At 34.4% G+C, this 12307-nt stretch overlaps 1 protein-coding gene across 3 annotated transcripts in view; it reads right to left on the bottom strand.

Annotated features, from left to right (window-relative positions):
• The window catches only part of OLAH (oleoyl-ACP hydrolase), a 68983-nt gene that overhangs the window by 25263 nt on the left and 31413 nt on the right, over positions 1-12307 (bottom strand). For all 3 annotated transcript variants that reach the window (XM_003771913.2, XM_031939938.1, XM_031939937.1), the window contains one exon: positions 3109-3272. In XM_003771913.2, coding sequence (XP_003771961.1) covers positions 3109-3140 — 32 coding nt within the window. In that variant the 5' untranslated portion in view covers positions 3141-3272. The remainder of the gene's footprint in view (positions 1-3108; positions 3273-12307) is intronic.

Below are 12307 nucleotides of genomic sequence, written 5' to 3' on the forward strand. Positions count from 1 at the left end.
GACTCCCTACTTTCCTTCAAAGCTTAGTGCAAAGGACACCTCTAAGAAGAGTCTGTTTCTGATTCCTCTAGCTGATAATGCCTCCTTTCAAATCACTCCACATTTATTCTTATTTCCTTAAGCTGCAAACTGAAAACTCAACGCTTAGTCCATTTTTTTTTTCTTTGTGCTTCTAGCAAGTAGCAGTTAGGTGGCAGTGTGCAGCATGCTGGGCCTGAAGTCAAGTAGACTTGAAACCTCAGATATTTATTACATGTGTGATCCTGGCAAGCCATTTGATCCTTGTCTCTCTCAGTTCCCTCATCTGTAAAATGGGACACTAAGAGCACCTCTTTCCCAAGGTTGTTGTAAGGATCGAACGAGATATTTATAAACAGCTTAGCACAGTGGCAAATAGTGAATGCTAAAGAAATGTTAACTATTATTATTATTATGTTTTAGGCATTTAATAATTGTATATAGCTTATTGATTACTACTAGTTTTAAAAAAGAATTATCATGATTTCAAACTTTGTTTTTAAACCAGAGGGAAATCCTTTAGCTATTTACTACATCTTCATAACCCGAAAATTAACTAGAGAGCAATAAATTAGTCAGGGCATATGTACATTTTCAAGATTGTCTCTCATTCAATGAAATCATTACTAGAATCTATCTGACTTATTCCCAGTTTATAAAAGGCAGTGAAGAATACTAGACTGGAAGTCAGGAGAGAGCTGGGTGGACTCCTATTTACAACATCATCTAGTTTGACAGTGTGATGATGGCCAAAAGAGCTTCATTTCACCTCAGCTTATTCATCTGTAACGTGGGGTTAATATTTGCAGACCCTACCTTATAATTGATATAAGGCTAAAATGAGACATAAATGTTAGTTATTATTATTAATAGTAATTCTTTTCCTATTATTGTCTCTCAATAATGAATGAACTAAGATCAGGTTTTGTCCATTTCCAGTTGAATGTATACCAAAGTTTAACTCAAGTTACTAAACTAAATATTTGAGTTTTCTGAGTTTTGGCCTTTACACTCTGGAATAATATTTCTAGGAAAGGGCAAAATAACATTTTTGTTCACTCTTTAGACCAGGAATCCTCATTTTATCAGGGAATGACATTTAAGCTGTTCTACCAATGATTTAAAGAGGACTAGTGCTGTTAGTTCCTAGGACTCTTGGTCCTACTGCTGTTGATCTAGTATAATAGAACTTAAATCATGACCCATCATATAACAATTCAATTCAATTCGGTAGAGATTGCTTCCTTCATCCTATTTGTGTCTCCAAAGCCAGAACATGGTGTTTGGCACGCAGAAAGTACTTAACAAAACCTAGTTGACTGATTAACTTAATTTTATGTAAAGAACATCAATAAAATGAATGAATGAATAAATAAATAAATAAAAATTAAGGACCTTCTATATACCAGGTCCTATCCTAGAGGCTGGTGTATAAAGAAGAACAAAAGTAACCCCTGCCCACAAGGAGCTTATATTCTACTAGAATAATATCAAATTGTTCAACAAGCATTTTGGTTATCTAGCTAGGATCAAATATAAACTCCTCTTGATGGCATTTAAAGACCTTTACAACCTGACCCCAATCTATCTTTCCAGGACTTCTATATTACTCTCTTTCATATACTCTAAGGTCCAGTCTACCCTGCCTCACTGTTTCTCACATATGGTACTCCATTTCCCATTGTAGTGCATTTGCTTTCCTGGATTGTATCCTCTCCTCATTTCTCTCTCCTCTCTCTGCCTCTTAGAACATTCAATTTCCACCAAGTTCAAGCACCATTTTCTATACAGGCCTTTGCCAATTCCCCAGTTATTGGTGCCATTTCCTAAAAAGTCAATAATTCTGAAAAAAAGGAGGGAATTGAAGAATAATGTGTCCTTCCTCTTCTCCTAACTATCTTCCACCCAACACACACACACACACACACAGACACACACACACACACACACACACACACACTGTGATCTAATAACACCGACTTCCTCACAATGCTTGCACAATGATACTACTCCATCTTCTGACTCCATGCATTTTTGCAAACTTTCTCTCAGGCCTGGAAGTCTCTCCCTTCCCATCTTGACCCCCCAACTTTCTTGGTTTCCATCAAGTCTTAGGTAAAATCCTACTTCCTGCAAACTTTCCTGCTCTTTCTTAATACTATTGCCTTCCTTTTGTCGATTATTTCTAGCTTATTCTGTAGAGATCTTGTTTGTACATATCAGGATATATCAGACATATCTGTCTCTTTTTTGTATATATACTGTCACCCCATTAGACTATAAGCTTCCTGAGAGCAGACTAATTTTTATCTTTCCTTATATCCCTAAAGAATAGTAAAAAGATCTAGTACATAGTAAGTGCTTAATAAGTGATTGACTATCCCTATCTCTGGAAATGGTGGATTTCCACCAGCAGAGTGTTAATTCTTTAGAGCAGAGGATTGTTTGTTCTATCTCAGTACTTTATACATTATTGTTGAGTCATTTCAATTATCTCTGATTCTTTGTGATCCCATTTGTGGTTTTCTTGGCAAAGATAATGGAGTTTGCCATTTCCTTTCCCAGCTCATTTTACAGTATAGAAGGCAAACGAGGTTAAATGACTTGCCCTATGTCACACAGCTGATAAGTGTCTGAGGCTAGATTTGAACACATGAGGATCAATTTTCTGATCCCAGACCTGGTGCTTTATCCACTGTGCCATCACCTTGCCCCACTTTACCCTTAGCAAGGGCTTTATAAATGCTTGTTAAACTGGATAGATTTGAATAAATATATTGTCTTAGCCTTACCCTTTCTTTTGAGCACTTTCATCATCTTTGAAACTATTGAACAATTTACTCTCAAAATCAATTTAAGTGATAAAATTTTACATAAAGCAAATACACATTCCAGGACATTTGATAATATTCTAGACTGTTCAACCTGACTCCTTGGCACAGAATATTGTGATGAGGTTATTTAAATCTATCATTTATTTAGAAGAAATAATACCTTTGAAGTAACTGGGGTGGAAATGCTTTATACATATGAAAAGAACAAGCAATAGTTCAGAGCACAAAGAGATCTTAATTCATGATGGTGACCTACCTCATTTCCTCAACTGATTTGTTGCTTGCCATGCTGTACAGAATCGAAGGTCAGAGTAATGGCCACTTGATACCACAAGTATCTCTGTCTCTCACTTTTAACACTTCAAACACTATTGAACAGATGAAACACTTTTCTGGATGCTCTTACCATTACTTCAACACCTACAAGAATGAGAAGTAGGTTAGAAACTACATTAAAAGAACTTTTTCATAGCTAGCTTCTGTTTTAACATCACCTTCATTTCCAATTATATCCCTTTGCCTATCCACAGACAGCTAGCTATCCCCTGCAATGAAAAAAAAAAGAGATAGCATTTCAGCTAAATTAATATGACCAACTATCAAGTTTGACAACATATGTAATGTTTCACATACATACTCCTCCTTCTGTTTGTTTTCTTCTTTCTTCTTCAGGGCCAAGCTTGAACATTATAATTATACAAGATTCATTTTCTTTTTTTGTTGTTATTATGTTTGTTCTCCATTCATATTCTTGGAGCCATTTGTGTACAGTGTTTAATATCAGTCTATGTCAGTTCAAACAAGTCTTCCCATCTCACTCCCCTACCTGTCACTCCATGATGACACTAATCGACATATATACCTAAAGGAAGTCAATTGTGTAACTGACTTCCATTATGGAAGCTACATATCTGACATAGACCATTGTATTTATCTACTGGCTTTTAATATTATATCTCATCAAAAACTCTTAGATGTGTGTATGGAGAAAGAAAAATGTAAAACTTTTCAAATCAAAAATCTAAACTCCCCTGTAGCCAAATGCCTTGGAAAATGCTCAAATATTCAAATGGAACAAGAAGAGGCTAGTCTTGAGTGATGAATATTCCAATCTAAATTATATACTTCTAGTATCTCAATTTTCCAGTTCTTCTAGTTTCTTCATTTTCAAATTTACAGCAAAGTCAAATAAAAAAAAACAGAATTGGGGTGATATTGTGGACAGAAAGGTAGCTGCAGTCAGGAAGGTCTTCTTTCAAGTGTGGCTTCTTAATTATGCTTAGACTGTGCCATCCTGGACAAGTCACTAATATTTATATTGATTCTGCCTACCCATAAATAATTCATATTTATCCAATTATTTAAATCTGACATAGTTCCTGGGTTTTTTTTTTAACCATATATACTTCCAGGTATTTTATACTGTTTAGTAATATTTTAAATGAATTATCTCTTATTATCTCTTCTTGTAAAGTTTGTTTGTGATATATAAGAATGTTGGTGTATTATATTGTCTGCAAAAAGAGATACTTTTGTTATTTTCTTCTTTATTTTGATTCCTTCTATTTCTTTTTTCTCTTTTTGCTATTGTTAGGATTTCCAATACAATGTTGATCAATATTGATGACAAGGGCATCCTTGTTTCACATCTGATTTTACTAGAAAGGCTTCTAGCTTATGCCTCTGATAAATAATGTTCTCTGATGGTTTTAATTTAAGAAAAATCCATTATTCATAATTGGTAGGATAGGATCCTCCTTTTGCTTATTATTCCAAATAACATATAATGTCAGAATAAATTGATCTTTAAATCTTTAATATAATTTACTTGTAAATCCACCTGGTCCTAAAGCTTTTTTCTCAAGAAGTTCACTTATGGCTTATTCTGCTTTTTAAAAATTATCAGACAGATGCTTTCGAAATGGGAAAATAATTTTACTTTATTTGCCATTATCAATACAATTTATGTGTAAAATCCTTAATCCTTAGTTAACAAATCCTTAATCCAATTTTGAGAATTTATTACTAAAATATATTCAAAGCCTGAATTTCTCTGAGAAATGAATTTGAAAGCCAATTATATACATATGTATATTGTAGACAAAGCAGTTTAATCCTGTTGCTTTTCTCAACATTTATTGTTCCATTTAGCTAGAAAATGTTCACATTATATCTCTGTTTTATTACTTTGTCTAATCATTTCCCCCTTTGGAGGATGTTGTCCCTATATTATAATTTGACCACAAATATAGGCTAAAATTATAAGATGTTCATACTTGCATCTTATTATAGTAACTCAGAGATGTTCCACTATCAATCTATTATTTAATAAATTTAGTATTGTTCTTATAAAACTTCTTGATTATAGAAATTTGCTTTAAAAGAAAAAAAAGAGGAGGAGAGAGACATAGTTATAACATAATCCTTAGCTCTGTTTGATTCCAAGAATGAATTCAGATACAATTCATCATATAGTCATAGGGCAATCTTATATAGTCATAGGGCAAGGCTCAGAATTAAATAGTTGGAATTTTCCTTTTCAGAAAAGAAATAGCACAATGGGGAAATAGAGTTGGAAGGATCCTATCCAGGCTGTGCCTAAGTTGTCCCCAAACTTTTCCCAGGTACAGACAACAGACATCCACCTTTAGTGGTTCCCAGATTGCAACACATGCAATTTTCTACTATTGGCTTCATGACAATTCATAAAACTTTGCCTCCCTATAATCAAAGCTCAAAATAATAGTAAATTATAGTCCCAGGAATTTTACCTTTAATAGCAAATTTTGCTAACCACAATTTAGAAATTGAATATCTTTCCTGATGTTTCTCTAACAATTAACATTTTATTAATCTTTTACTCATAAATTAAAACAATCCATATTCTGGGGCTTCAGACATACAGTAAATACCTAATAGTTGACTCATCATTAATATGTGGAAACTATATCTTTATAAACCACCCTATACTCTTTCATAACAGCTAAGAATTTCAAATGAAAATTTACTGTAATGGTAAATATTATTTTATTCTGTTTTTATGACAAAATATATCTCATTAAATATTAATATTTTCTAAGTATCTATTTTTTAATTACATCCCTTTAAAAGCTCAATTAATGTATAACAGTATCCAGATTTAAAAGGGAAGTTTTCTCTAATAGCATTTCTATTATAATGGTCTTTCAAATTTCACCATATAAGAGAATTTAGAAGTACAATAATAACACAAACAATATCATATGTTTAAAACATGAAACAAAACTTCAGGTGACATCAATTGCATTTCCAAATTATCACATATAAAAATCTTTGATTTCAATAATTTTGGCATTTTAAAACCATTATGGAATTACCAGGTATGGAATAATTACATTCAATTAAAGAAATAATAATAATATAGTGTTCAGCATGTGCCAAGGTTAACAAAAAGAGGGAAAAGATCTCTGATCTAGGGGAGTTACAAGAAACACTTTCAAAGATGTAGGGTGTCGGGGACAAAAGGCACAAGGAAAGGGGTTCCCTTTAGGTCAAATGACATAGTGACCTATAATTAGTGGAGCAGATCACATACTAGTAAATAACTAGGGGCTTTGGAACCAGGATAAGGGGATAAAGGGTATTGCTAATCCCTTCAACAAAAAGGAAGAAGAGGAAAGGTATTGTTAGTAATTCCCCACAATTGAGAAATAGGCATGACTCTGGTGGAGGGGAGTGGGAAAGGCTAAGGGGTTTACTGAATATCCCCCTCCTTGTGCCATCTCTTCTGCTAAACTTCCCTGAAGCCATATCATGCTGAGTGATTAGGTTATAGGAAGTCTCTCAACACTTTCTGAGAGACTTTTCACTTTTTTTTTTTTATTCGATCTTCTAGTAACCAGGGATTTGTATTTGTTTTACAGTAAAAACAACTCCTATCTTGCACCTCTTGTTGATTAAAGAGACCATACTTTTCTAATAGAGCAAAAGGGATGTAAGTAGAGACAGGACGTTACAAGGAAAAAATTTCTTTTTAACATTATTAAGATCTTTCTCACTGATATCATCCTCCTCCATTAGGGTGATTGCTGTAGTCTCGAGGAGGTACCCCATAGCAGAATGTTGCCAATAAAAAAGTTTAATTTGTTTAGAGATGGGCAGGCGAAGATTATAAACAAAACAGGATAAGACCGAAATGTCAAAGAAGAGATTGGTTTACCTAATTTTTTTTCTTTCTTCATTTTGGGATTAATTTCAAACTAGCTACCTTCTTTCATTTTTCTAGAACAAAGACGTATAGTCTTACTCTTCAGGAGAAATATCTAAATACTATTTTACTTATTAAAAACTTTATAAAATTTAATCCTAATTTTACTTAAATTCTACAGAGTGGTACCCCAAAACTCACTATTTCAGAAGGGAGTGAGTTCCTAGAATTACTCTAAAGCCTCAAGAACTCTCTCCTGCAATTTTAAAATGATTACTCTCCAAACTCCTCAATCTATCAAGGGAACAAAGCAATTACACAGATGATGTCCAGCAAATAATCTTATTCAAACTGACCAGCACAAAAGTCGGCCCTGAGTATCTGAACATCTAACTATCTGCACTGGACTTGCACCCAGGCTCTGGAACCCAGCTCAGTATGAGCAGTGAACCAAAACTTTAACCAAAGCCACACTAATGTGTGCATGATGCTCTATAGCTACTCCTCCCTTTGTCTGATATCTATAATTACCATGCAACTTTTTCCTGGTCTTTGTGGGGATCCACTGAATAGTCTGGACACTACCCTAGACTACATAGCAGCAATCAGAGATCCACTGAATTGTCTGGCAGCCACTTGTGACAGCTCCTATGTAAGTAATCCAGATGATCAGTAAACAACTTTTATAATCATACTGGAGCTATGGGTAGGACCTAAATCTCCTGATGTCCCCTTCAGAGTATTTCCCTTTCACAGGAATGTGGGATCATAGATTCAGTGCTGAAAGGGACCTCAGAAACCATTTAGTCAGAAACCATTACTTTAGGGGGGCAGATAGATGGCATAGTGGAGAATATCGACCCTGGAGTCAGGAGGACCTAAATTCAAATCTGACTTCAGACACTTAACATTTACTAGCTGTGTGACTCTAGGGAAGCCCCTTAATACCGATTGCCTCACCAAAAATAACAAGAAAAAAATCCAACAATATTAAAAAGAAATCATTATTTTATATAAGGAAAACTGAGATCCAAAAATGTTTACTTTAAATGGGGAAATAGAGTTGGAAGGATCCTATCCAGGCTGTGCCTAAGTTGTCCCCAAACTTTTCCCAGGTACAGACAACAGACATGCACCTTTAGCAGTTCCCAGATTGCAACACATGCAATTTTCTACTATTGGCTTCATGACAGTTCATAAAACTGTCAGAAAATATAGTGGTAAAGCTAGAATGTAAACCCAGGTTCTGGATGGCTATTGGGCAAGTCATTTTTAACTTCTCTGGGTCTTAGTTTTTTGAGCTGTAAAATAAATGGGTTAACAGATGGTCTCTAAGGACTTCTTTAGATCTAAATCTATGACACTATGATACAATGATTCCAGTTCACAGTTTTTTCCTTTATACAATTTCTAGGAACCTAGCACATTGTTTTTCTCATATATGGATGATTATGTCATGTCTAAAAGTTCCTATAAAGTTTACATGAATATTAACTTAATGGTATAGAATTAGAATTGAGGATAATAATTAGAATTAGTCAATAAGATAGTATTGTCCTGAATCAGAGACTAATGCTATATCTTGAGTTAAACATATGGACTTTATCAAAAATAGGAGATAATTTATATTAAAGTAATGTAAAATTAATTAAAATTTTAAAAATCTATTTAAATTTTTGAAATCATGATTTTAGACATCCTGGGAAAATGTGTTAATTTGAGAAAAAATATACTAAGACTAGAATAATGGCTAACACGATGGTGGTGGCCATAGCTCATCTAGCAGCAGATATTGGAATGTTGACTGTTATTATGTTAACATTGTGTTTATGTTGTATGTTGAAGAGTTATTTGGGTAGCCAGATGACAAAGTATATAGAGTGAAGAGGACTTGAATTCAAATTTAGACACTAGTCATATGATTCTGAGTAAGTTATTTAAGCCTCTACTTGCCTCAGTTTCCTTATCTGTAAAATGGGGATAATATTTAGCCCCTAGTTTCCAGGATCAAATGAAATGATATTTGGAAAGCATGGTGCAAATTTTTAAAGTTTTTTATAAATGCTAACTGTTGTTTATTTATTATTTATATGAATAGGTGGGAGTTCTCAACTAACAAAGCAAAGAACATTCTTTGAACTTACAAACACACAGGGTGTTTAGTATTGTGCCAAGTTTTGCTTGAAAGGTTACTAAGATTCTCTAAATCAGCAAGTGATTCTGAAAGTGGCTAACCTTTTTGTGTTGCCATTGGAAAAAAAGAAAAAAAATTAAAAATCATAGTTGAAAATCATGTTAAACAATTAATAACCTCAAATAGGTATTTATTTAAGTGCCAGGAATCATCAAGAAACTTGCTTCAAGTTTCCATTGAAAACATGATCCTTCTGTCAGGTTGCCTCCAAAAATTAGTTCTTGATTTTTTGTTGTTGTTGTTGTTGAGGCAATTGGGGTAAAGTAACTTATCCAGGGTCACATAACTAGGAAGTGTTAAGTGTCTGAGACCAGATTTGAACTCAGGTCCTCCTGACTTCAGAGCTGGTGCTCTATCCCCTGCACCACCTAGCTGCCCCCCAAAATTAGTTCTTAATAAGTCTAGATAAAGTAAAAGCTGCATGGACAAAACCTGTTTGTGTGACCAGCAGCAAATCACTTAAAGTCTCAGTGCCTTATCCAAAGAATTATCTGAATACAATTTTTTTTTCTTCCTTCCTTCCTTTCTTCTTTCCTTTTTTCCTTCCTTCTTTCCTCTCTTTTTTCTTCCTTCCTTCCTTTTTTCTTCCTTTCTTTCTTCCTTCTTCCCTTTTTTTCCTTTCTTACTTCCTCCCTTCCTCCCTCCCTCCCTCCCTTCCTTCCTTCCTTCCTTCCTTTCTTCCTTCCTCCCTTTTTTCTTCCTTCCTTCCTTTTTTCTTCCTCCCCTCCTCCCTTTTTTCTTTCTTCCTTCTTTCCTTCCTCCCTTTTTTCTTCCTTCCTTCCTCCCTCCTCCCCTCCCTCCATCCTTTACTTCTTTCCTTCCTTCCTTCCTTCCTGACCTTCATTTGAGATTTTTTTTGGTAAAAATACTGGAGAGGTTTGTCAATTCCTTCTCCAGGTCATTTTATAGATGAGAAAATTGAAGCAAACAGGTAAAGTGACTCATCCAGAATCACCCAGCTAGTAAGTGTCTGAGGATAGATATGAACCCAGAAAGATGAGTCTTCCTGATTCCAGGCTTGGCACTCTATCCAGTGTGCCACCTATAAATTAAAATTTCCTAAACTGTGTCAGTGCAGAGGATTTCTTTCCCATGGATTCCTATACTAATAAAATTACAGAGCTAGACAAAAATAAAACTGGCATTTGCCTTTTCAGTCTTGTTTCTTATACTTTCTCTTCACTTACTTCCTATTCTAGTCAAACTGGCCTCCTAGCTACTCCATTGATGCTTTTTTGCATGTATATCCTCTATGTCTGGGATGCCCTTCACATCTTTGTTTCTTATTTTAAATCCCTACACAGAGGCCATTTCCTATGTGAGGCTTTTTCTAGCCTCCCCGATAGTGAGGGCTCTCTTTATGAAATTATTTTGTGTTTACTTCTCTGTTCTAATCTCCCATGGTACAAAAACCAAGAGAACAAATATTCCTAAGAGAGTGAGAGAGCAGTTGGAGCCAAGAATCCCGATTCCTGTTACAATTTTCATTTTGAAAATATGTAATAACAATTGAACCTTTTCTAAAAAGATTGAGCTTCCCTAAAAGAGCTCAGACATTCCAGGAAAGGAATCACAGTTGAGAAACAATAATACTTTTGAACAGGAAAATTTCTAACATTTTGATGGTCATAGAATATGCAGTTGCCTACATACATAAGACTACATACACACACACAAACATATCATACTTGGCCTACTTATAGGCTACACACACATACACACACACACACACACACACACACACAATCATACTCAGCTTACATATAGATCATATATAAACCATATATATGATCTATATGTAAGCTGAGTATGATTTTCCTTCTAATTGGAATGTGCTGTTGAAAATGTTGCATCTTTTCAGAAGATGGGAGCTCCTTAACAGCAGAGATAATTTTAATCTTTACAATTTCAATGACTAGTCTAGAGTCTTACACACAATAGGTGCTAAAAAAATGTTCATTAAAATGAATTTTAAAGCAGATGTTTTTCAAGAGAAGTTTGGGGTATAATAGTCAACTGTGAAATATCTGGCATATGGATTCAAATTAATCCAGCTTGGTTCCATTCAACAAATATTTAGTAAGCATAAAGAATGAACAGAGCAGTGTGCTCAGTTAAGAGAGGTATGATGTTTAAATGAGATGAGGTCTCTACCTTTACGGAACATCCAGTAGAGTAGAAAGACATGACATTCTTTAAAAATAAAAATAAAAAACTATAACGAAAAGAGATAGTAGAGAGTGAACCGAACTTGGAGGCAGTTCAAACTAATATGTATTTATTAAGTCTCTACTAGATGCAAGACATTGTTAGAAGGTATGGATTTAAATTTTGCCTCTCTTACACACTATTTTTCCAATCTTGGTAAATTAATTTGCCTCTTGTACTGTTGCCTCAGCCTTAAAATGAGTGTTAGACTGGACTTTTTGGTAGAAATCTGCTTCCTGCTGGGCAAATGTAATTGAATAAACTAGCCTCACCTTTAATAGAAGACAGAAAAACTGCTGTTTTTCCTTGCCTTTCCATTGCCTTGTTCAAGAGCCTCCTGAATGATAAATAGAAGTAATAAATCTAATAAAATATATAAGGAAACCACTTATATTGAAATGCAGTTATCAGAGTGCATGTTCAGTTTATGAAAAATGGCTCAGTCCAAGAAACTATTATTTCCCCCAATAACTCCTAATAGATATACATAAGGACCTGTAGACAATACAAGATAGAATTTAAGAAGTATGAGAACAGGGTCAAAGTTCTCTCTGTGTTGGTTAAGTGGAGAGAGCAATTCTTTTCAATAATCCTTTAGATAAGTGTATGTTAAAAACAACAATCTGCTTAAGGCATTGCCTTTATTGCCAAATCATTTCTCTGCCCCCCTCCAAGAAATAATGAGCAAATAAAAGATGGCTATATGGAAAGCCCCTTGAAAATATGGTAAGTATCCCTAATTTAAAGTCCACACCTTGTCTTGTACATAGATTTATCAATTGGTAAATATTTTTCATTGAATTGATTGTAGCCTGATGATTTAGAAGAGATCTATGAAAACATACTCTAAATGCCAGCTCCTCCGTC

This window comes from Sarcophilus harrisii, chromosome 5 (assembly GCF_902635505.1).
Source record: "Sarcophilus harrisii chromosome 5, mSarHar1.11, whole genome shotgun sequence".
Taxonomy (NCBI): Eukaryota; Metazoa; Chordata; class Mammalia; order Dasyuromorphia; family Dasyuridae; genus Sarcophilus; species Sarcophilus harrisii.